Source organism: Furipterus horrens, unplaced genomic scaffold (genome assembly GCF_987537825.1).
Source record: "Furipterus horrens unplaced genomic scaffold, mFurHor1.1.pri manual_scaffold_13, whole genome shotgun sequence".
NCBI classification, from domain to species: domain Eukaryota; kingdom Metazoa; phylum Chordata; class Mammalia; order Chiroptera; family Furipteridae; genus Furipterus; species Furipterus horrens.
Window position 1 is genome coordinate 15,798,906 of NW_028327183.1, and position 26,141 is coordinate 15,825,046.

Below are 26,141 nucleotides of genomic sequence, written 5' to 3' on the forward strand. Positions count from 1 at the left end.
TTTTGCTTCCCTAAATGCATCGCAGTATCACTCTTCTATGCCATCTTAATGAGCTGAGAGTTGAGGGGAGAAAAACTTCTGGGTCTGAATCCAATTCAGAGGGAGACCACACGAGCTACAACCAGACCAAGAGGAGGAAGGTGTATTGAGAGGAGATAAGTTCTTACTGTGGTTTCATTTGGGGTTAGTTGGCAGAAAAACAATAGTACCAAGTCCCGAAACACGAAGGTAAGAGCTAATAGAGCTGTACAAAATTTACAAAATTTGAAAACTTTAGCATTTCTTTACATCTTTCACTCACTCAAAAGTGAGAATGGGTTCAACATGGCTTCTGAGGATTAGAATATCCAAAACAGTTTGACATCAGCTTTTTACAGTCAACGTGGTTCAGCGAAACTTGTTTAACACGTGCTCATCATACACGCCATGCTGCAATTAAACAGCTACTTGAATTGGAGAGAAGCAAGACTTTAATGAAGATTGCTACAAGTTATGGACAATAATTAGTTCTCAAATTTTAAAAAATAATTACAGAAAACACTTTACTGTTTTTTTTGTTTTCTTTTTTTTTGCTTCTTTTTGTTTTTTTGCTAAAAAGACAATCTTTACAGATGTCCAAGAGAGACAGCAAGCACAACACAGTACAAAAGGAGAAGCAAATGTTGACTCCAGTGCAATACACTAACACAGCACAATTAGGGAATAAGGTGGAAGTAACCATTTCACAAAGAATGGAAGTAGGCATTTATATTCAATCAGGATTTTTTTAAGCTTTAAAAGTCCAGCATAGGGAAGGGAACTGGGAAGAGAGAATGGGGGAGGGGCTAAGCTTATCTACAATCACTAAAATACACACTGGTTCAACCACATGAGAAGTGGAGGTTAAACCTGCCTATGTAGTCCAGCAAATATTAAGAGCAAATGCCAAGACTAGGTCTAGGTGTTGATGTCACAACAGGCTAAACAGTTTTTAAAGGGACTCTGATTCCACCATGACTGGTCTCTCATTAGCCTGGGCTCATGACAGACGAAGTTCCTTTGCATTTGCATCAGAAGGCCAAAGCTTTACCTGGAACAAGTTCACTCCAAATAATGCTCATGTTGCTGGTTTTAACAGGTCATGGAATCATAGTGCTCCTAACAGACTCCACCATATCCTAGGAGAAGGTTCTACTGATTACTGGGGATTTAAATTCAAGCAAACCACTGAAGATGGGAAATACTAATGATATTCTGGCACTGTACAAGCTGTCTGCCTGTCAGCTCTGCCAAGGACATACGACATACTTGGCTTTGTCTTTCAGCTTCATGATCTCCAACAGTGATGAAGTGGAACTGAGACCTCCCCCAAGTCAGAGGAGGGTGCTCAAAATTCTCATCCCAGCCCAGCTTCTGAAAGAAAGAGCAGACCATCCAGGCTATTAATTAGGAACCATGTTCCTGTGACTTCTGTGGGAATGAAAGCTTGTTTCAGTTCATGCCAAGTCTTTTCATGGTCCGCCAGCGATCCTTAATCATCACAGCTGTTCGGTTGACAAATGGGTAGTTTTTAGAAATGGCAGCCCAGTTTCCTTCCCCAAATTTCTGCACTCCAGCCTTGATCCACTCACTTTCTTCTACAGTCCACTTCTGCAAAAGAAAACCAAAAGATTTATCGTCTGTCTCTCCACTTATTCACATTTTCTTACAGTGAAGAGGTAAACTCAAGAATCCTAAGAGAATAATCTGAACCCAGTAGAAGGGTTTGATTCAGATAATAAATTAACACTGGATTTGGACATTTAATAATTTTCAGGGTCCTGTCAGTTCATCTTCAACTAATAATCGCTTCTGCGTTCAAACTTCAAATGTATGTTGTTCACTGTCAGGAAAATATGTCAGGTTTCTGTCCAACTAGGTTTTTCTTCCAGAGGCTAAATACAGTAAGTCCTCACTTAATGTCATTGATAGGTCCTGTGACTTGAAGCAGAATGACATGTAACAAAATCAATTTCACCATAGGCTAATTGATATAAACGAGTTAAGTTTCTAGAGCATCTAATCAACATTAAAACAAAAAAACATTGACTGAAAGGATGTTATTCGAGGACCTGCTGTGTTTAGTTTGAATCATCAGAAAAAACGCAAACAGTATCTTGCCAGGTGCATGGGTGATCATCTCTCTGTGAGATGTGGGTACTTATTTTACCTCTGTTCTATCCACACGATCAGAAAAGAGAATTTTAAATTACCTGCTTTTTTGTTACACTGGTTGTACTCTCTTCATCTGGTGCTGCTGGAAGACATTAAAAGTAGACTCATTTCAGAGCTCACCTTTCTCTGCACAAACCACCATAAAAAGACAGAGATTGTCCCTAAAGGGAAAGCCTGATTCAAATTTGACAGTCTTTGAGAAGAGAAAGGACATTACTAAAGGATAACTTGTTTGTCCTTTGGAAATCTGTACAAAGCAAATATTTACAAAAAAGCATTCAATAACTGTTGGTTAATGATGGATTCAGGCTCTTTAATAAAACTAACACTTTCTAAAGTTACCAAGGGACTGTGGTATTTAAAACCCTAATACATATACCTGTTTATACATATAATTTCTGCTCTATAACCCCTTGCTAACCACTGTTTTGAAATAACACAGTTTTACTGTTTCATGCCAGAATTTTCAAATCCCTGATTATTTTTATATAAGTAAAATTAGGTTCAATTCCTCAAACAAAAGAACAGGGTAATAATTATGGCTCTCCACACCGAGAGACCTTGTGAGATCTGCTCAAGTTCAACCCTCTTACCCTATGGAAAGCTGACTAGGCCTCAAAAAACATGGGCCAGGGTAATTTTTTAAAGAACCAGAGGGCAACAGGAGGCTATACAAGTATAAAAGACATGTTGTTTCAAGACAATGAGAGCCAGTTTAAAAGCTCCAAGAAAAGGCAAAGTTGCATAAACATGAAACTTGCTAGTGTCTGTCTCAGCAGATGCCACTGTCCCAGAAGTGCTTCCTACACAATGGAGGAAGGTGGCTCGGGCAGATTGATTATTTTTAAATTATGGAGTTTTTCATACTGTATTGGTAGCAGATTTCTAAAGCTGACAAATCTGGATTGCATTAAAAGTGGGTGTTTCCTAGAACTTTCATATCTTGATGTTTTAAAATATTTAATGGCATTTTTACTGATTTTCTGTTACTTTCCCCATTTTCCCTGTGTTCTTGCCAACTTTGTTTTTGCCACTGAAGCTACTTCTTAAAGATGAAACCTAGGGATTGGCAATGGATTACAGTATTCCCTCACTTACTGCGGGTATTACGTTGCAGACACCCCCACGAAGTAGGAATCTTATGTTTATTCTACCCTCTTAAACCTACGTAACTTTAACAACATACGTATGCAGTATCACAGAATCCTGCGATATAGCGAAAAATCCGCGATAAGTAATTAAATATAATATTTTTTAAAATCCCGCGAAACAAGTGAGGCTGCGCTAAGCGAACCGCGATATAGCGAGGGACTACTGTACTGTTGTTATAAAATTGCTTAGAATCTCCAAAATTAAGGTTTAGGACTTACATATTTCCATTAGAATAAAAAATACGTGGTGGGAGAGATTCTAATGCAAATGCTATGAAGTTCAGTAATAATTATGGAAAAGCAATGTTTTTCCTCTTAAAACATGTAGAAACTGGTAAGAGATTCTGAAACAAAAATGCAAGGAATGTCCTTTTCTAATTAAAAGACTTTAGGAAGAACATCAACTACAATTAAGTACAGGATTTATTAAATCAAAACCAGGAATTTTCTTTCCATACAAAGTACTGCTTTGACAGTCTGCATTATTTTGTTTTTAAAGATTTTATTCATTTCTTTTTAGAGAGGGAAAGGGAGGGAGAGAGGGAGAGAAACATCAATATGTGGTTGCCTCTTGTGTGCTCCCAACTGGGGACCTGGCCCGCAACCCAGGCATGTACCCTGACTGGGAATTGAACCAGAGACCCTGTGGTTCGCAGACTGGCACTCAATCCACTGAGCCACACCAGCCAGGGCAACAGTCTGCATAATTTAATGGGAAAGGACATAAAAACAGACTCCTCATGAGTCACAATAGAGAACTTTAATTAAACTTTTTCTGGTTGGGGGACAAATAGTTTCTGGAACATTTATGTGATAGATACATGCATCTTACACTTCAGCAAGTGTCAAGGAGAGACCAAGGAGAGGCTCCTAGCTTACCCTGAACATCAAACAGTTCATCTTCTTCTGCCCAGGTGTCTTTTTCTTCAACCCCATTAGAATTGTTCCACTTGCCTTTGGGTAATCTGAGGAGAGATCAATCAGAGCACAAATTGTAAAACATTCATCCTGGGCTACCCCATATTCTGTCCTTGGCTCACCTGCAGCCCTGTATTTCTCCTTGTTTTGCTGTGACCCATTTGAGGTTCACCCACACATAACTCCCCAGTCCTGGTCAGGTACCTCCATGTCATCATCCCTCAGGCGGGAGGACCACGCCTCACAGTCTGCACTGAACACATCACTATCCCTCTCAAAATACTCATTTTTAAGGCTGGTTATTTTGAAAATGAGTGTTGAAAGAAATTTGCTTAATAAGTGCATAGACTTGAAAAAATTCCTTGAGTTCCATGAGTTTTCTATATAATTACCTAATTTAAGTGGCTGTACTATTTACTTTGTTTTTGAAATGGATCATATCCCCTAAAATGTGATTTCTAAGAATAATTTGTTTGAGATAAAGTAAAGGATGTTTTTTCCTTTTTAGGATATTAAAATCAGACAGCTTAAGTGTTCTATCTACCTGTCCTAGTGCTTGGGTAAAATTGATTTTAACCACTGGGTCTGTCATTTTCACATCAGTAGCTTCACTCTTCCTGTGGACAACCTTTGCTGATCAGTGGTAACTTCCTACTCCTCCTCAGAACTTGGCATTTGTTATGTGTACAAATGTTTTGGTAATTCCAAATTTCTCACGTTGTGGAATCTGGGTCCTCATCGTGTTAATGGCTTTGCGACCAGGCAAGTCTGGTGCTTGCACTCCTCACTGTTCAACTTAGAATTTGAGCAGTGGTCTAGAGGGGTCGGCAAACTAAAGCCTGTGGCTCCTGCTTTTTGAACAACCCTTGAACTAAGAATGGGTTTCACATTTTCAGTGCGTTGTAAGGAAACAAAACAAAACAAAAAAGAATATGCAACACATACACATGTGGTTCACAAAGTCTAAAATGTTAAACTTTTGCTGGCCTTTTAGAGAAGTTTTGCATGTGATCCCTTAAATTGCAAAAACCAATAATTATTTTATTTGTTTAATAAATATCTTAAGCACTTGTTCATGCCAAGTGCCGTGAGGGATATAAAAATCTAGCACGTCGTGGCCCTGCCCTCCAGGCGATATACCCTAACCCTGCCTTCTCTTCCTCTGGCCCAGCTTCCCCCAAGTCCTGACTGCTCATCTGGCAGCAGTGTCTAGCCACCCTCCTCTCCTTTCCCTCGGTGCCTGTTCAGAAGCCCTCAGTGGTGTCTCATCAGACCTTTAGATTAGTTGGGTTAGAATTGGGGGGGGGGGGGGGGCACAGTTAGAAAAGCAGGTTACAGAGCTTTCCCCTGACCCTTCTAATTCAGCAGTCAGGAGCCTAGGAATATGTATTTTTAATCATTCTATAGGTAATTGTGATATGAAGCCCTGTTTGAGAACCTCTGCCTGATAGAATACGATAGGAACTCAAGTTCTGGCCCATTTACCCATCCAAACATTTTTGCCTTCATCCTTTCTGTGCATTGTATTCTGTGACATTTTTCAGAGCATATCAGGCTTTTTCATGCCCTAACACAAGGGTTCCTGCTGCCTAGAACTCCCAGCCCCCCAATATGCTTGATGGCCTTTCTCATCCTTCAAGGCCAACTCAATATTTGCTCCTCTGCAAGGTTTGCTCCACCAGCTCTGCTGAGCAGGCTCAGCTTTTCTTCCCGGGAGCTGCCAGGGCCCCTCACACATACTTCCTTTAGAGTCAGTTAGGATCTTTAGCTCTGCAGGCCTTACTGTTTCTGTTACAACTACTCAACTCAATGTAGCATCAAAAGTAGCTACAGACAATACAGCCCGACAATACATACATGATAGATGTGGCTGTGTTCTAATAAAACTTTATTTACAAACAGGCGGCAGACAGATTGGACTCGGGCTGTAGTGTGCCAACCTCTGCTTTATAGAGTATCCATCACACTTCATACCCATGACACATGAGAAGTGGTTATGTCTGAAACCTTCACAAATCCTCCCATTAATAAATCTACCGTAATTATGCACTCTGTCCAGTTTCTCATCTGCTCACGGGGCAATACCTACACTTCATAGGGTTGCTGTGAGGAGTAAAGGAGATCATGTATAAAACAAGAAGAAGAGTGTTGAGCCACACCTCCTTGCCCAGCTGTGACTCACTCATTTCCAAATGCAGGCAGTGGTGCATGTAGTGCAGATTAGGGCCTGAGCATGCGTCACGCATCAGATGCCACAGCCGCACAGGGCACCTAGCACGTGCTGCCAGAGCACAGGTCCCGAGACTACAACAGAGAGCAGTGGTCTAGGTGACAGTGGCTTTAGGAGACCAACAAGATGATCTCTTCCAGCAGGGTGACCAAGGGAGATTCAAGGAGGCAGAATTTTTGAGAGGCGGCCTGCGTTAAGTGGTGCGCAGGTAGGCCGCGGGCCTTTGTGTCCGGTGACCTGGATTAAGAATCCCAAAGCCCAATTTTGCTACTTTTCAGCTCTGTGACTTAAGGCAAGTTATTGACTTTTCTGAACCTTCCTCTATAAAACGGGGCTAATAATATATCACTGAGGACTGTAGAGATTCAGTAATATAATACATGAAAGTACTTGCCCCACAAAAAGTGCTTCTCTTCTCTTTGAAGGACGGATGGGATTCTGACAAGCAATGATGGAAGGATGATAGTTCAACCGTGGGGAATGACAGGGGACAAGAATACAGTAGTAGAAACAAACATAGTGTGTTCCAGAGAGAGCACGCAGACCAGTTTGCCTGGAGGAAGGATCCACAAGAGGGCACAAAGGGTAGCAAAACTCAAGAGCCAGGTCAGGGGTCAGGATGGGGAGCAAAATGAAGGCATCCTAACCGCTGCTCCACAGAACCTAGCAGAATGTGACAGATTAATAAATATTTACTGAATTTGGCAAGTCTCAAAGCTCATAGGTATAAAACTGTAAATATTCATAAATCTCTAGTTAGTAGTCAGGGTTTTCAGAAGTCTGCTAAAAACGAAAGCAGCTCTAAGTAGGAGGCTCCGAAACTCTCCCACCCGCACTCATGCACTAGCGCAACGCCTGGAGCCCACGTGTGGGGCCCCGGGACCGGCAGGGTCGGCTGTCGTCACTCCCCACGCCCAAGTCACATTCTAGCAGTCTGAGCAAGCCTTGGTGGGGAATAACTTAGTTGAAAGTTACTTCATTCACAGAAGTAATACCAGGCCCAACCAGGACCACCAACCATCCCCCAAACTCCTATAAAGAAGGTCTTCATACTTGGGATTCTTCTCCCTGGGGAGCGGCTGGTTGAGAACGGCAGGCTTCGATGGTGACGGTGGAATGACCTCCTGAGAGGAGTCGAGGCCTGGGCTCAGCTCAGTACTCTGACTATCCTCCTCCAAAACCAATCTGCTTATTGTCATGCGCTTGGTCTTGGGCTGCAGTTCAGAGCCACCCTCTCCCTCTGCAGGGGCTGAACTTTCGTTTTCATCTTTTCTGGGTCTCTTGTTTTTGAGGGCTGGCGACGGTGGGGATGTTTTATTAGGAAGTACCAGATCTTTCTGGTCCAGTTTTGAGAAGACCGCCTCAGAATCCTGTGAACCGGACAGAGTCTTGAAAGCTGCTTTCAGAGTCATCATTCCAAAGGTGGTTGGAGAATTGTGCAGCTGCCTACAAATAAGGCAAACATACAAAGATCAGTTTCATCAGGGCTGATGCTCATCCAAACTGCCACAACTTTTTCAAAGTGTGAAGTTTCAGATTAGCAGCGGACTCCTCAAGGTGAGAACTCATTTAAAAAAAGAGAAAGAGAGGTTGCTTGATACACCCTTTATTTATAAATCTTCCATTTTAAGTTGAACTATGGAGTTTTAATCCCAAATCAGAGAACCTTAATGGAACTAGGGCCAAGGATACTCCGGATACTCCCTCCAGAGACCTCTTTAGCCTGTATGCGGTCAAACGCACTAGTCTGTACGGACTAAAGCAGTGTTTTCCGTTATGTAAGAATTCTGCACAGTCACTAACAAATACAAGTCCATCTGGACAGCCTACTGATAATCCAGCAATTTCACCTTGAAGTCTAAACTCTTCTTCTAGCAATCCCAGTCCAGCCCTCATGTGACAGAAGTGAAAGACCAGTCTCCATTCAGCCCATTTTCTCCTCCAATACATCTGTGAAGGGGATCTTGAGAATCCACAGAGTAGGAAGAGGGCCACACAGTCTTGGAGCAATGAGAAACTGTCTTTTCAAATGAAGTTCATCTATCATTTGGAATAGCTAGCATGCTTTTAAGTACAAACTGTTAGGAGGGGGCAAACTGGCAACCTGTAGGCCAAACCCAGCTGGGAGATGTCTTCTTGCCTAGTCAATGCAAGTGTTTTTTTTTTTTTTAACTGAATATAATTGCCAACATTAAAAAATTGGGAAAGCTAAAAATAAAAAAAATTGGACCTCTCACACAAAAATTTGAACTGCAGCTTGGACTTCCCTGGACAGTTTCACACAGCAACAGTCACACAAGGCTGAAAGGCATGCTCTCTGGTTCAGAGCCCCATGCTCTCAACTATCCTAGACCCCCTTCGTTGCTTTACATTTCCTACGAGGCCCCCAAAGGCATCCCAATTTTTGACTCCTGCTTTCACACTTGGTCTTGGGAATCTGATTCACAAGTCCAAACACTGTCTTAGGAGATCAGATATCAACAAGAAAATACTGAGTAGTTAAGGGCAAGGCAAAGAGAGAGAAACAGAGGAGGAAAGAACCATTGAGGGATAGCAGGTCAGGAACTTCTGTCAGGGATCTGACATCCAGTCTTCAATACGCTAATTTTCCAAGGAGATGCTTTGTAACTCCCACGGTGTCTTGTATGAGTAACCTAATAACATGTTAACTAACGAAGGTCAAATCACCAGGAGGAACTAACTAATCTTGCTCTATGGAGGAGACTGTTTCCAAAAGGACCATCCCAGTGTTTCACCCAAGATCACAGAAGGGCATCCCTCTCACCTCACAGGTTCTCTGGGTGGCTTTTCCACAGGCTCTGGTGCAGGCTGTTTTTCTTCCTTCACTGTAGCTGATGAAGCAGATTCAGATTTCAAAGCCTTTTTGGCCATCTGGGAAAGGAAGGATATTGTCAGGAAGAGGAACCCACAGAATTTTATTTTCTGCTTCTATAACCATGAACATACTCAATATGCAAACATGTTCATCTACAAATCCAATCTAGGCATAAACTAGAGGAGGCCATAAAAAGAGAATTTATCTGTAATTTCTTCCTTCTTTTCTTTTCAAAAAATGGATCACAGTTTCTATGCTAAAGAACTCCATCTGAGTATGCTAACCATCTTGACATTGCAAAAATTCTTTGTGATTTTACTTTGCATTTCCTCTTCCATCCCTCCAATCTCATCCCTAATCTAGTTTCTGAATCCCAAATTCACCTTTGGGGGTCATGTATAGAAGTCAAACTTTTTTTTTTTCAAACTTATGATAACTAATGTTTAATGTCTTTTAATTTGTGCATAATTTTTTATGAATGTATGTCCACAAATGTTTTGCCTTTTAACAACTCTGAAAATCCTTACTTATACCACATATAACCCAGAGTAGGCCAATCTTGCTCTTAACTCCAACTGCTCATCTGTCTCCCTCTGACTGAAGTTTTATACATTCCCAATCAGTCCAGTATATTCCATTTTAGATATGCATATCTGTAATGAGTGATGTCTTATGAGCTGAGAGTTCTACCCTTACACAGGAACAGTGGCAGATTATTTTCCAGGTACCTGGAATACAAAGGAAAGGATCCTAGGCCAAGCTCAAGTATCCTGACACTTGCTCCTTGATTATTCCAAACTATCTGCTTTATAAATAATTTGAGATTTGCCAAATGACTGCTAGGATCATTGACACTATACCAATACAGGCCTTGCACAGAGACTGTTATGAGCCATATCTTCAATACTCCCAAAATCATGGTTTAAAAAAAAAAAACCCTCAACTCAGTTTTCCCTTATCACAGTCCACCTAAGACAGACTGGGTTCTAATTCTTCTACAAACTATCTTGAGCCTCATCGTTTCCCTACTTTATTCTTATCTCTTTGATACAATTAAAGGATGTCCTCATTTGGCCTCTTTTGCCTTATTATACTTCTAGTGACATCTTCTCTCCAGTTAAACCACTCTTCCTCCCAGATTTAACTCAAATTTCATCTCCTCTGGGAACCACCATCAATTATAAGATGAATGTTCTGCTTTAACCACAACAGGTTAATTATATGTAGAGGAGGTAAAATGGGAAATAAAGTAGACCAGCTTTGTTCTATTTGCCCCTGCCAGGATTTCTGCTTCTGTATACTGAAGGCATTTAATTAAGGAAGATAGTGCATATAATTCAGTCTTTTCCACACATTTACTCTTTCACTTCTAAAAAGATCTATCCTTTTCTCATTGCCTGCACATCCTCAAGGCCGTATCATGGTTACAGGAAGAGAAGGCCATGGCCCACCGTGAGGAGGTAGGGCTCTGCATTATCCAAGTGACTCTCCAGGAAGCGCAGCATCTTCTGCTGGAAGGTCTCGTAGGAAAAGTTCTGGATTACAGGATGGGCCAAGTTCTTTTCACGGATAATGTTCAGGAGATCATTTCTCAGCTTCTACACAAAGGACCAATATTGGCAACATGAGAAAGGAGAACTGCAGTAAAAATTCAATGACGATAAATCAAGACAATACTATCAGAGATTTTACAACACTCAATGAAAATCACTGGCACACATATGAAGGGAAGCCCACCACGAAGGACGGGTCAATAAATTAAGGAGCAGCTACCATGGGTTACTATGCAGCTATAAAATAATGGTGAAGAAGTCAGGATCTAAAGTGCCTTTATACATTTACATAAAGATTGATTGACTGATTGACTGACTGATTTAAACGAGCACTGACTGTGCCTTGGGTAAACCTCATTGGCTACGATAGTGCCACTACACAAAGCTCATAAAGATTTTAAAACTTTCCAACTGCCCCCCCACCAAAACAAAAAAGGATAAAGAAGCTCTGTATGTGCTGATATAGGATGATTCCAAGATATAGTAAGTGAAAGAAGCAATTAACAAAAAATGCTCAAATTAGTGTGTAGAATATGCTCATATGTATATATGTATATATACATGGATATATCTGTATCTGTATATACACATACTTGCACACTTTCTTGCTTGCATATACATAGAATGTCTCTTAAAGGATCAAAGCAAAAAAATACTGGTTGTCTGTGAAGAGAGGAACAAGATGACTGAGTCAGAGATAAATAAAAAAATTTTCACTAAGCTCCTTTGCTGTACTTGAATTTTTTATTATATACATATATTAGCTTTTCAAAAACTAAAATTTAAAGGAAAAAGAAAACAAGAGGAGGGTACCAACAGAGCTTCTGACACCAGAAAATAGTGGAGTTAAGTCCTTACAAAGGCAGATTCTCAACTCTGCAGGATCAGCATTTATGTAAGTAAAGTTAGAAGTGTTGTAAAACTTGATAGCTTGGTGTTGGTCAGTGAAATAAAGTTCTGTCACAAACCAAACAGAAATGGGCAAGTAAACGACTTATATAAATTTGTCTAATAAAAAATAAATTTTTCAAAGCTAATCTAACAAGTTATTCCAGATATGAAGACAATATGCTAAAGGTGCTGAATATTTAAAGATGAATATTTAGATAACATTCCTAATGAAGAATCCTTCCCCTGTTTTCCCACAAAAAGCAATGAAATGGATTTGTCTTAGGAGCAAAATAACAAATTCACCTGAGTTGTGGGGTCCTTGGACATATGTTTTTTCAAAATCTTCGAAGCTTTTTCAAATTCTTTATTTTTGATACAAATAATGACAGCCTACAAAAGGGGGAAAAACTTATTTTAACTGTTGTAATGACAGGTGTAATAAGAATATCAAATATCAATAAGCTCTAGTGAAAAGTAAAACTGCGTATTATATACCCAAGAACTTTTTCACATTCTGTCAAATTCCTGTACTTAAAAACTAACAATTATTGTTCAAGTGTTATGAACAACTATAAGCTCTCTTTCAATATATAGGGTAGTAGATTTTCAGCATTACATTGTATATTTTTGTTTTAAAGAAGGCTGATACAGCAAAATCTGATCCCCTAGAATTACAGACCATTTATTCCATTTGAATAGGGCCTCTGAAGAAAAAGAGAAACGGACATGAGTCATTCCAGGTCCCCAGAACAATTGGATGTATTCTTTTTAGATGCAAAAGCATCTATAAAAGGAGGATGGATATATTGCAAAAAAAATTAAAAAGTGATTTGCTGACTACAGAATTCTGCTAGTTCCATTCAGGAAAGGCCTGAGGCCAGTTCTGTAGAAGAACTAACAGCCTCTCACCATCATAAGCCCAGCTGGCAACTCCAAGTTAGTGTGCAGGGAAGTACTGAGACAGACAAACCTGGCTCATCCACACGCAGCAACAGAAGAGGACAAAGTTCCAGTTAGGATGTCTCATCAGCCATAGAGAAAAAGAAACCCAAGAGACTCTATGTAGAGGGAAATTAATAATTGAAAATTTAAAAGGATATCTTAAAAATATGTACTTTTGTTTTTTAATTAGAAAGGCCAGGGGAAAAACTGGGAGTACTTAGAGTTATTTAACAGGATAAAGTAACTACCTTAGATCCTGTCTCAATAGAGACATCAGACATACCTCACGTACAAAAGGAAAGAAAATGGGTTCATAGATATTTTCAATCTTTACAGGAGAGAATTTAAGAGAAACAGACTGAAAGCAGGAGGAACAGCAAGGGAGTTCACTAAGTACTAATCTCTGGTGACTCTGTGAACACGCTGAGCACAACCCTACAGGGCAAAGGAAACAGGCGGCAAATGCCCCTGAGTGCACAGGCCTGAATTCTTGCTGCTCAGGGAAGCTATGAAGTCACCTTTTCATTTTAATCAGATGACCATGTTCACTTTTACATCATTTTCAGCAGAGAAACTGTACTAAGACTATACTTACTTTCTTGAACATAAAGGTTTTTTTTTTAATAAGTTATGTCCCATTATGTTTTTAAATTTTATTTACCTTGCATACAGTAAAATTAACTTTTTTTGGTGTACTGTTGAGCTTTAACACATGTATTGCCTCTTGTAAGCACTACAGTGAGGATAAAAAAACCAGACACAAAAACCTCCCTTATGCTGCCCCTCTGCAGTCACCCCATCTTCTATCCCTGATCTTGTTTTGTCTCTTCAAGAATGTCATATGAATGGATTCATACAATACAAAGCACTTTTTATCCATTCACTTTTTGAAGGACATTTGGGTTGTCTGCAACTTTTGGTGATTATGAATAGATGCTAAAACATTTATGTACAGGTTTTGGTGTGAACATAACTTCATTTCTTTAAGGTAAATACCCAGGGGTGTGATTGCTGGGTCATGTGGAAAATGTTTAACTTCTTAAGAAATGGCCAAACCGTCTTCCTGAGTGGTTATATACCATTTTGCATTCCCATCAGCAATGAGTTCCATTGCTCCACATCCTCACTAGCACTTTAGTGTTAGTATTTTTTAAAGTATAGCTACTGTCATAGGCATGTCCTAGTAGTATTCACTGAAGGTGTATTTTGTATTGCCCCACTGACTAATGTTGAGCATATTTCCGTGTGCTCATTGGCCACCTGCATATTCCGTTTGTGAGTGTTTTGCACATTATTAAAACAGCGTTGTTTCTTTTCTTTTGAGATTTTTTTTTTCATGTATTTTGGATACAAGTCCTTTGTCAGATATAAAATTTACAAATATTTTTCCTAGTCTATAGCGTTTCTTTCTCTTAGTAATTTTCCTCAGAACACAAGTTTTAAATTTGGATGAAGTCCAGTTATCAATGTTTTCTCTTACGGATCATACTTATAATGTTGTATCTAAGAACTTTTTGCCTAAATCCAGGAAATGAAGATTTTTTCATGTTTTCTTCTACGAGTTTTATAGCTTTACACTTTACATTTAGTACATGTGCTGCCCAAGCGAGCATGCTTTACACTTTACATTTAGATTATGATCCATTTTGAATGAATCTTTGTATGAGTTTTAGGTCAAGGTTCATTTTTTGTCTGTGGACATGCAATTGTTTCAATACTGTTTGTTGAAGACTATTGTGTTTCCACTGAATTGCCTTCATATTTTTTGTCAAAAATCAATTAGTCATATTTATGTTGGTCTATTTCTGGACTCTCTCCTGTTTGACACTAATCTGTCTCTAGTCATGAGTACCATAGCTTTACAGTAATTCTTTTTTATTTTTTTTAAAGATTGTATTTATTTATTTTCAGAGAGAGGGGAAGGGAGGGAGAAAGAGAGGGAGAGAAACATCCATGTGTGGTTGTCTCTTGCGCACCCCCAACTGGGGACCTGGCCCGCAACCCAGGCATGTGCCCTGACTGGGAATCGAACTAGCAACTCTCTGGTTCGCAGGCCGGTGCCCAATCCACTGAGCCACACCAGCCAGGGCGCTTTAGAGTAATTGTTAAAATTGGGTAGTGAGTCCTCCTACTTTATTCTTCTACAAAACTGTTTTATTTTCATACCTTTGCCCTAATGTTATTTTAGAATCACTCTATAACTAAAGAAAATCCTACTGAGATTGTGAGTGGAATTATATTAAGTCTGTAGGTCAACTGGAGAAAAACGGCATCTTAACTATATACTATAAAGTTGTCCAATCCACAAACATGGTATATCTTTCCATTTATTAAGTCTTGATTTCTTTCATCAGCATTTTGTATTTTTCCATATACAGATCTTAAACATGCTTTGTTAGACATATACCTAAGTATTTTTCTTTTCTGGAACTAAAGTAGTCTCCCCATGGTCAACTGTAGTCCAAAAATACTAAATGGAAAATTCTAGAAATAAACAATTTATAGATTTTAAATTCTGCATTGCTCTGAGTAGCATGATGAAATTCCAGGCTGTCCTGCTCCATCCCACCTGGGATGTGAATCATCCCTTTGTCCAATGTATCCATGTTGTATATGCTACCTGCCTGTTAAGTCACTTAGTAGCCATCTTGGTTATCAAATTGACTGTGGCAGAATCACAATGCTTGCATTCAAGTAACCCTTATTTTACTTAATGGCCCCAAAGCACAAAGTAGTGATGATGGTAAGTAGGATATGCTAAAAAGATGCCATTACTGTATGTATAGGAAAAAACGGTACATATAAGGTTTGGTACTATCCATAGTTTCAGGCATTCACTGGGGATCTTGGAATGTATGCCCCACAGATGGGATAAGGGGCAACTGCTATACTATAAACGGCACTGTTTTGGTCATTTCATTTCAAATCCTTTACTGTTAGTATATGGAAATGATTGATTTTTGTGTTGATCTTATTATCCTACTATCTTGCTAAACTTAGTATAGGGTTTTTGTTTTTTGTATATTCCATGAAATTTTTTAAATACAGGGTTGGGGGGGAAGTAGGTTTACAGTTGTGTTTATGTGAAACATAGTTTATTCTTGCATTATTATTTCTCACTAATTGTATCATTTTCCCTACGAACAACTATAAACTTATTCTTGCCCCATCCTGTATACACCGTGATGTTGTCTGCAAGTAGGGACAATTGTATTCCTTCCTTTCTATTCTGTTGCCTTTTATTTCCTTTTCTTCACTTATTATTCTAGCTAGGTCTTCTAGTATGATGTAGAATGGAAGTAGTGAGAATGGATTCCTTGCCTTGTTTTGGATCTTAAGGACAAAGCATTCACCCTCCACCATTAAATCTGATGTTGGCTATAGGTTTTTGTTAGATGCCTTTTATCAGGTTGAAGAAGTTACCTTTTATTCCTAGTTTCTGAATGTTTTTATCATGAACTAATGTTACGTTTTGTCAAATGCTTTTTCGGCATCAACTGATATGATCATAAGGTTTTTTACCTTCTTTAGATTAACTGGGTGGATTACACTGATTGATTTTAAAATACTGAACCAGCTTTGCATTTCTGGGCTTTAGTTTCCCCACTGTGCCACATACTAACTGCATCTGTATCCAAGGCTTAGCAGCAGGATGTACAGTAAAAACAGCAATGGAATTTGCTCCAAGTTCTGGGGATCCAAGCCCCACTGCCCAAGAGGAAAGGGGTTCTCTTCCTTCAATTTTAGATGCCTGCCCCATTGCCACCACTATAATACTGCCTGGGTGCTGGGACAGGAGAGAAGGGAGAAAAATAAAAGTGAAACAAAACTGGAATTTCTCCCACCTTTCCTGACCCTTAGATTTCTTTCCTGCTCCTCAGACCAGAGAGAATCTCTCCTGGTGTTCTTTCTGTTCACACCTGGAGTGCACTTCCAGGTTTCAGAAGCTTTCAAGTCCAGGCTGGAAGATACCAGAGAGGGATAAAAATGGTAAACTACTCGTCACCAATTGGGTAAACTTTCAAATTCTGGCCTTCTTCCCCCTCTGCTTACTACCATTTACATTTCTTAGTCCTTGAGAGCTGTTTTGTACATTCTATGCAACACTTACACTAGCTGTATTAAGGGAAGCAGAAGAAAGTATGCTTAGTCTATTCCAGAGCTGGAACATAGGTCATCCTACAATATTTAGAAAGGAAATGTGAATGCTTTTAAAATCTCAAAGTCTGCCTCCAAGTTTGTGGTATGAGCTTATTTTTTAAAACTAAGTATTAATTTCTTGTGAAGATTTCTTTTAAAGAGATGAACCATTGCTTTTTCACTTGAGAATGTCCAGAAGTAAGTATAATTTCTTCTCTTTATGTGTCTGTTAAGGTTTTGGGATACAAGCAGTAGCAATGGTCTCTTGCTAACTTAAACAAATGGAAATTCCAAGCACAGATTTTCAATAGAGGAGAGATAGTTTTATGTTTGCAGGGAAAAGACAGAAAATGTAGAAGAAAAAAACCAAACTCACAGATGGAAGAAAGGCGAAAGAAGTAAACTCAGAAAGCAACCAGGCTGTTATGGGAAGCAGAATGCTCAAAGCTTTGATAAAGCTTTTTGTTTCAAGAATTAAAAGTTCTAGAGCTTGTGTCAGATACACCAGCCCCCCAAATGGAGTAAAGCACCATAACAAAATCAATGTGCTGTTACCAAGGTTCAGGGGAGCATGCTGCACAGCAAAAAGCAACAAATAAATGCTTCTCTGAGAACGTGCCATACACGTTATCCTCTCCTGTTTTCAACAGAAACCTTAACCAAGGAAATGTCTCTCTTATGAAGAGAAAACCAATGCAGTCTCAATATCATTAACGGCTTACAGAAGCAGTTCCCAAACTTTCTGGTCTGAGATTCCTTTATACTCTTAAATGTTAATGAGGATCCCAGAGAGCTTTTGTTTATGTGGGTTACATCTGTTAGTAATCGCCGTATTAGAAATATAAAACTGAGGAAATTTAAAGGTATTTTTTGTCATTAAAAAGTTAACAATAAGCTCATTAATAACAATATCATATCTTTATGAAAAATTATATTTTCTAAGAGAAGTTTAATGAGAAGGGTGGCATTGTTTTACATTTTTTCTAATCTTATATCTGGTTTAATAGAAGACTGATTCTCTACCTGTTTCTGCATTCATTCTGCTGTTTCAGTTGAAATATAAATACACACACACACACACACACAAAATATAAACTCCAGTCTCACTCAGCTATGAAGTTGGAAAATGGAGGAATATTTTAATAGCGCTTTCAGAAAAGTATGGCTATCCTTCTCTGACTCTACACCAACCTTTAGCAAGTGAACTTTTCATCGTCTGTTAGATTAAAATGGGTTGCTCTATCTTGTACTTTAAATGGATCTTTTACCCACCAATGATTTTTGTAATATAATGCAGTGGTCATTTGGAAAATAATGGTTCAAAAAAGTCAAAGAATTTGGAGGTTATCAAGCACATGAATACAAGTTTTCCAAAACTCTCAATTTTCACTTGAAAGCTTGAATTTTATCACTGACAACAAACAATGTCAATTTTTTCCCTTGAAGTGACAAGTTCACTTTGTTCTTTCTCAAGAAAATGATTGCCAAATATCCATGGCTAAATAACCAAAGTTTGTTAATTTTTTCAAGAAAAATGGTGTTCCATTAAAGCAGCTAGGTCAGCATGCAACTCAATGGCACAGTGTTTTCCTGAAGACAGCCATCATGCTTGCAGCAGAAATGCTCTCGGCAAACTTCCTATTTAGTCACACAAAACAGTGAAAAGATGTTTGCTCAAGGGTCTAGATTTAATAAAATACTTTTTACTGCTTCCTCAAAGACATTCTTAATCAAAATTGGCTAAGAAAAAAAAAAAGCCCTGGCTGCTGTGGCTCAGTGGATTGAGTCCTGATCTGCAAACTGAAAGGTCATTGGTTCAATTCCCAGTCAGGGCACATGACTGGGTGGTGGGCCAGTGCGAGAGGCAACTGATTGATGTCTCATGCACATCAATGTTTCTCTCCCTCTTCCTCCCTTCCCTCTCTCTTTAAAAAATAAATAAATAAATCTTAAAAAAGAAACTGCAAGCATGTGGCAATGAAGAATACAATGACCATAGTACAATTTATTACCACTACCTTGATCATGCTAAGGCACCAGTTTTACTCATCATTGCTTTTGCACCATCAGTGCAAATATCCATACTGAAAGAGTCAACTAACGTTTGGGATTGTTATAAAAATCGTTTTTGACCCCTTCAAGGATCCCAAAGACCTGCAAGAAATCCCCAGACCATACACTCAGATCTAACTTAAAATAACTCAACTGATAAACTTTTTTTCAAAAATCCAATATACTTTAAATAAATTGTGTGACACTTTAAAAAGCTTAAAATACACCAAAAAGCCTCACTGAGCTTAGGCATCCCAAGGTATTTTCTCGATGACCATTTTCAGATTTTTATGATTCTAAATGAGAAATGGAAGGAAAAAAAAGACTGAACAGACAAGTGATATAGTATCATTTAATAACTACACGATCAAGGTAATTTTGGTAGCCAGGCTCTAAGGCAGTCCCCAATGATCCCTGCTTCCTGCATAGTCCCATTCCATTCACTAATCCAGAGCTAGTCTGGTCTATGTGATCAACAGCAAATGGCTTGGAGTTGATGATACATTACTTCTGAGATTAAGTTATAAAAGACTGCAGCTTCTGTCTTGGGCTCTTGTTCTCTTGGATCACTCGCTCTACGGGAAGCAAGCTACTACGTTGTAAGCAGGCCTACGGGAGATAGAGCTGAAGTCTACAGCCAGCAGCCATCGAGGAAGTCAGTCCTGCTAACTACTGTGTGGGTGAGCATGGAGGCAGATCTTTCTGCCCTAACTGAATCTTGAGATGACTTCAATCCTAGCAGCCAGCTTGGCTATATCTACTGGGAGACTTCAAGTTAGAAGTACTCAGCTAAACCACTACCACATTCTGACTCTTAGAAACTGAGAGAAAATATTTAATGTTTTAAGCTGCTAAATTTTGGGGTAATTTGTTACACAGCAGTAATAGTAAATACAGTAAGTATAACAAGAGATCTTGTACCTGGTGGGAGATGGAAAGGCAGAAGAGAGTCAACATAAGAAAATGGTTGACTCTTTTAAGGGAATTTAGATTTTTTCCTAATGAAGCTCCTAAACAAAAGATCAGTGAACTTAAAAATAATAATGAAATAACAGACAGCTGAAAGATGAAAGATGAAGACAAATCTATAGTTCTTGTGTTCTGAAGGAGTTGCATTTCTGAATCAGCTAGCTACTCAACTGCAGTCACACAAAGTATTCTATACTGGTGCCGTTTCTTCCTGTTCAAAAGCTGTTCTGAAAGTAGACACGGATTTCTCCTCTCTTGTCTTTTCCGGCATTTTCCCTCCTACACAAACCTTACTTACCTATACTAAAATTCTGTTTTTGGAACTGTAATTATCTAAGCATTCTTTGCAAGATAAAAAGTAGTTCCTGCCAAGGTCCTTAAATGAATAAGTATCTGCACCTCACACACACTATTTGTTTTTAACTGAGTACTCAGCACACAGCCAAGGGAGAGTCTTCATTGTTAAGCAAGGCTTTATCCTCAGGCCCCCATCCTTTTAGGAGTGCTCTTTGCTTTTTTTGTTACTAGTTTCCTTACTTTCCACCGTCAAGGCAATGCTGAGCTGTTGTGCCTCAGTCCCCACCTCTGAATCTGCTTCCACATACCTAGCCTTTGTTATTGCAGAACAAAAAGTTTTTTCTGACGCGTTTTCATGGCCACTTCTATGTTTTGAATAGAAATAAATTCTACCAGAAGCTACCCGAGCCATGACACAGTCAACAGTCCCAAATTCCTAGACACAGCACTAGCTTTTTTCTTGTCAAGAACACTACCTGTGCCGGCCTTCTAGCACTACCGGTTTTCTAACTGGCTGATTATCATGGCACCTCTGAAATTCTGTCTATTCAAGAATGGAGAATGTTTCCTAAGCCTCTCTTTCTATAGACAGTTGCATGAAATAGCTCAAAGTTCCACATTTCCCAAGGCCCCAGCTCTTTTCTTTAGTTTATCATAAATACGAGTGACCAACAGTTACTTCTAGCCCTTCCACAATTCTCCTAAATGATGTATAATAACCTCCAGTCTTCAATGCCAACCCATTTCCTGTGTATTGTGATCCCTCTTGCTGGGGCCACAAGGAAGACTACTAAAACCACAAAAGTTGAGCACCTACCCTTAATGGTTTTTTCCAAATCTAGGCTGAGAAGGGGTTGCCTGAAGAGATAATATCTCTGTTTATGTTCATGTGTTTGAGTGTGCTGACTGGCTCTCTCTCCACCATTTTTCCTCTACCCCAAATCAAAAGATAAGCATTGTATCCTCAAAGACGTCTGACTTTGGTTAAAAGAAAAAAGAAAATAGCCTTACAGCCTCCTTGACCAGTTTTCTACTGGATTCCACCACTGCCTCTGTCAGTGTAAATTCCGTTTTAATCATCTCCAGCACATTGATAGCTGATTCCAGGGGTGTGAGCTCAGCCTCCATATCAAAGGAACAGTCTAGAACAAAGAGCACATCTTTCACGTTAAGCTATTTTCTACAGAGCAGCAAGGTTATATCCAGAAATACATATATTTAGGGAGGAAAACCATGCAAATATAGTAAGACTTGCATTTAACTGCTGACTTACTAGCTATAGACTTACAAACATGTTAAGGGTCCAAATTCAAATCAATAAATTTGAAATTAGTTAATTTTCATGACAGGTAAAAAAAAAATTTTAATAGATGCATTTGCATCTCAAATTTCAGGATACACACGTCCTACTCTGATACAAGCGGCCAGAAACTAGATCGGTTTGCTAAACAGCTGTCAAGTTCAATTCAGAAAAAAAAGTGCTCCTATTCTGAAAAACATTCTACTATGGGGGAAAAGATGTGGCCACCTTAACAGCAAAGTTAGGGCGAGCAAGGAACAGGTGGGAGGAAATAAAAAAGAAAAACAAACAAACAAATACAGAAAAGCAGGCAAGAGAATCGCAACGGGAGAAAACTAGAGCCAGAGCATACCCATTCTGTAAGGAAATAGACCACACTGTGATCGAAACACAATAGCGCACCTTAATCCCGAATCCTTCAGTTCCGGATGTAAATTTGATAAGAGTTAACTCTAAGCCCAGAGAACACAAAAACAGCCATACCTAAATTTTCCCCTTCTTCAATGCGCGATAGGCACTGCATAACCCGCAGCAGCCGGGACACGGTATGCTCCTTCCCCAAGGGCCTGACAAGCAAAGCTGGGAAAGAAGACATCGTTGGTTTGGCGATCCCCCCCCCATCCTCAACACCGGTGCCCCAAAGATCCCCTTCCCAGATGCCCCAGCCTCCTTCCCCGGTCCGGCCCTCACCCTGCATGATGTCCCGGATCTGCCTGAAGTCCCCGTACCGGCTGCTTCGAAAGGCCCGCAGCGCCTCGTAGAAGTAGAACTTGAGCACCCAGCGGTTCACAGCCTCCTCCAGCCGTGCCTCCCCTGCGCCCCGCTCCGCGGCGCCCCCCAGCCCGGGATTGTGGCGCCCCCGCCGAGCCCGCCCACTGCTGCGGGACGCCCGCCGGCTTGCCGCCCTCCTGCTGCCATCGCTGCTCCCGCCTCCTCCCGCCATCGCGTCCGATCGCCGTGCACCCTCCCCGCCCTCCCGACCGGGCCGCTTCCTCGACTGTGACGCCGCTGGATCACGCAAGACGTCCGGGCCGGAAGCGGGGCCCACCGTCCCGGCTCCCGCGGCCATGATACAGACAACGTTCCGAGCAGCCCGCGGGCTTCTGGGTGGGAAAGGACCGTCGGGCCCCGGCCTCAGCCCCCTCTCGGACTCCGTAGTTCCGGTATGCGGGGCGCAATGCCCACTGGGGCTTGAAGTCCACGATACCCAAAGCGTAAACCAACCGGTGTTTGCAGCCAGGTGTCAACTTTGCTCCCAAACTATGGAACGCTAGTAGGGATGCGGGTCTATGTATAAAATATTGAAAAGTAAATACGTGAAGATCACTAAGCACTTTTAAAACTGTGAAGTGTAACATACATGGAGGAAACTTTATTAAACAATTTAAAGCAAAGGTCTCTGTTAACCCAGTCGAGATCAAGAAATAGAATACGGCCGATATCCCCGAAATCTTTAGACATATAAGACATAATATTTTTTAATTACAGAAATAACACATATTGTGGTAGAGCAGTTAGAAGAAATAAAAGGTTAACATTTAAATCGTCCATAATCCCACTGAAAAAATACGTCGACTTCAGGTTTATAGCCTTCCAGTGTCCTGTATACCTAGTGTGTGTGTGTATTTGCAAAAATGGAATACTATATATATTTTACATAACCTTCATTTTTCATTTAACATGTAATGAATATATTTCCATGTCATTAAATCTGTTTTCTGCAGTATCTAGCAGCTATTGTACAGGGCATTCTAAGATATGGATGAACCAGTTTTCTTTATCTAAACCCTTGCTGTAAGATGTTTAGGTTTTTCAAAAATTTGTAATTCTAGACAATTTCCATGTTAGAAACATCCTTTAAACTGTATTGTTACACAAATTCATAATTATTTCCTTAGGATAATTTCCTTAAAGTGGACTTACTGAGTCAAAGAATACCCAGTAGAACACAGGTCAGAACATTTCCCTTATCGCTCATCAGCCTTTTGCTTTTGAACCAGATGCAGACATCTTAACCATGACTCCTGAAGCCTGCTGAGGTTGCCTGTTTGCCGTTCTCATTTTGGGCTCACACCCGCACAACTCTCCTCTCCTTTTCACCTGCTACTCAATCTGCCTGGAGTCTTCGTCTTGCCCATTCTTGCCTAATTAAATCCTTCTTGTCCTTCAAGCCTCATTTAAAAGACATTTCATTCTTCCTTGACTTTCTGGGCTAGGTTAAATCCCCCTTGCTGCACCCCCTTAGCACCTCATATTTCATCCTTCCTGAAATGTATTCTTCACAATTAGCTCCGTGGGGACAGGCTTCCTCTTCGCTTGTTCACCCTACATCCTAGCCCAGGGCCGGACACATTTCTTGAGGTTGGATTGAATTGACTAGGCACTTAAAGCTTTTGATGCACGTTGAAAAACTGTACCACCAAAGAATTATATTCACTGGAATTTAATTCCATGCCTAACAGCAACCTGAAATGGGGACATTCATAGCACAGCCTCCCGTTTCTTATGTCATGATTTGCTAGATACAGAACAGCTGACTAGGTAATCTTGGGACAGCACAGTATAACTTCCTGGAGTTCTCTTCTTCCCTTCTGCCCTTGCAGGCAGGGCTGGAGAGGACTTTCTTCGCATTTCTGTGATAGGTTTGCCACACTGACCTTGGAGAGTCCGTTCCCTGCTCCTTCTTTGGGGGCATCATTGTTCATATCTTCCACAGGCAGGGGAGTGAGGGGCATTTCTAGAGGACTGGGTGGACCTGGAATAGGTGTTGTAAGGAAGTGGGAACCTAGAGTATGGATTACCTACAGGTGTCTCTGATGCTCTTGGAACTCACCTCACAGTACCCAGACCACATAGAGAAATCCCAGTTCTGGTGGGTGGGTGTGCCCCCTCCCTGAGATGCCCCGTGATTGGTTTAGCTTCAATGGGTGTTCTACCAGCCCCACTGGACTAGAACCAGCAGATTCACATTGGGGCCACTAAAGGACAACTCAGGAGGACAAGTGGCAGCATCATTGAAGATATGAAATCACATTCTGGACCCTTGAATGAATTAGACATGGATCTTAATCTGTAGAGTATCCTGGTCTGACAAAAACCTCCATATGGTGGACATCCCAGAATCGAGGGAGAGGCCTCTCAGTCAGATCTTTGGTGATTGTGGCTGCTTTGCAAACCAAGTCTGCATGCCTTAACAAGGAGCTAAATTACCTGCCTCAAATCCTGACTCTCCCACTTGCTAGCTGTATAACCTTGAGCAAGTTACTTAACCATCTCTGTCTCTTGTTTCCTTAGCTGTCAAGCACAAATAATACAGGTACCTTATGGGGATTGTATGAAAAATAAATGAGTTACTATTCCCAGTGGCCCTTGACGCATTGTAAGGACTCAGTAAGTGTAAGCTATTTTTATTAATTTATTCGGAATCTACCTGAAAAGTCTTTTCTTCTCTGTCAAAATTCTCCTAGGTTTTTTTAACTTAAGGTATTACTTACATAAAGTGCATTAATATTAAGTTTAAAGCTTGATAAGTTTTCTCCCCATTTCTCAAAGTCCCACCATCATATATGGTTGTACCAGCAACACTTTCTTCCTGACTCAGGACAAATACCCAACTCTTACCTAAGGAATCTCTTTTGAGGAGCTTCATTGCGACATGCCTTCTCTTTGGGCACCAGCAGGAGGCAGTGTGGTATAGAGGAAAAGCCACAGCGTGTTAAGGACCAACTGGCTTGAGGGATCACTTTGTAAATTACATAATTGTCTAACCACTATGCTGTACACATGACACTAATATAAAATAATATTAAATGTCAACTGTAATTAAAAAAAACCTAACCTGTCATAATTGTAGTGAAGATGAAATGAGGCCTGTAAACAATGTCTGACTTATGTCAATTAAATTAGCAAGGTATTAAAAATAATAACACCCTCCATGATCGGAGCGTGCTATGAAACAAGGACTTTCAGCCAGAGAGCAACTCAGGCACAAGACAAAACAAACAGCAAGAGCCATAAAGATTCCACATTTTAGAAAATTGTCCTATGGAAATAATCATAAATGGAGCACCAAGATTTAAGTATAAGGGTTTTTATCACAGCATTACTTATAATGTATAAAAAATTAGAACTGAAAAGATCTGGTAGGAAAATTATTAAATAAGTCATGGTGTGTTCATAGTAAGGAATTTTATTGTGTGATAAAAAGCATTCCTCCATAAAAATAAACAAACTAACAATTCTATACTCAAAGATTAGTTAATGCTCAAGATATAAGAAGAAGAGAAAAAGGAAAAAAAAGTAACATTACCACAGACTTATGGAAATAATAATAATAATTAATAATAATAATACAATTGGAGCATTTACTAGTTATCACTATGCTAGTGTGCTTTACATCTGTTATTTTAGTTAATCATCACAAAAACCCTACAAAAGAAGTATTTATTTTTCCAGTTTCACAGAGGAGTAGACTGAGGCTCCAAGAGGTTAAGTAGCTTGCCCAAGATGTCAGATGAATAGATGTCTGAATCCGATTTTAGATCCAGATCTCTTTGACATTAACCAAGGCAGAATGACAAGAGATTTCAATATTTTTCCTCAGACTTTTCTATGTTTTTCTAATTTTCTGCAATAAGTAGGGGGAAATGATCTCCAATGAATATTATCC

General features: G+C 39.9%; 1 protein-coding gene across 2 annotated transcripts; it reads right to left on the reverse strand.

Annotated features, from left to right (window-relative positions):
- Positions 1-126: 126 nt before the first annotated feature.
- Positions 127-22,615, reverse strand: TERF2 (telomeric repeat binding factor 2). 2 transcript variants are annotated; one of them, XM_090259842.1, is made up of 10 exons: positions 22,163-22,615; positions 21,956-22,051; positions 21,184-21,314; positions 12,076-12,162; positions 10,780-10,926; positions 9,278-9,384; positions 7,546-7,938; positions 4,224-4,309; positions 2,232-2,275; positions 127-1,629 (listed from the first exon to the last, which is right to left on the reverse strand). In XM_090259842.1, the coding sequence occupies exons 1-10, from the start codon at positions 22,539-22,541 to the stop codon at positions 1,471-1,473; spliced, it is 1,629 nt and encodes a 542-aa protein (XP_090115968.1). In that variant the 5' UTR covers positions 22,542-22,615; the 3' UTR covers positions 127-1,470. The 2 variants fall into 2 exon arrangements, with proteins under 2 accessions (XP_090115968.1, XP_090115967.1); XM_090259841.1 differs by having other exon boundaries at positions 2,232-2,272; positions 22,163-22,610.
- Between the last annotated feature and the right edge of the window lie 3,526 nt (positions 22,616-26,141).

Excerpts from the sequence above, each read along its gene's own strand:
- TERF2 (XM_090259842.1), bottom strand. The coding sequence starts at position 22,541 with ATGGCCGCGGGAGCCGGGACGGTGGGCCCCGCTTCCGGCCCGGACGTC. Across the intron at positions 22,052-22,162 it reads GATCCGGGACATCATGCAGG|CTTTGCTTGTCAGGCCCTTG; the intron begins GTGAGGGCCGGA and ends CTTCTTTCCCAG. Across the intron at positions 10,927-12,075 it reads CCAAGGACCCCACAACTCAG|AAGCTGAGAAATGATCTCCT; the intron begins GTGAATTTGTTA and ends TCCTTTGTGTAG.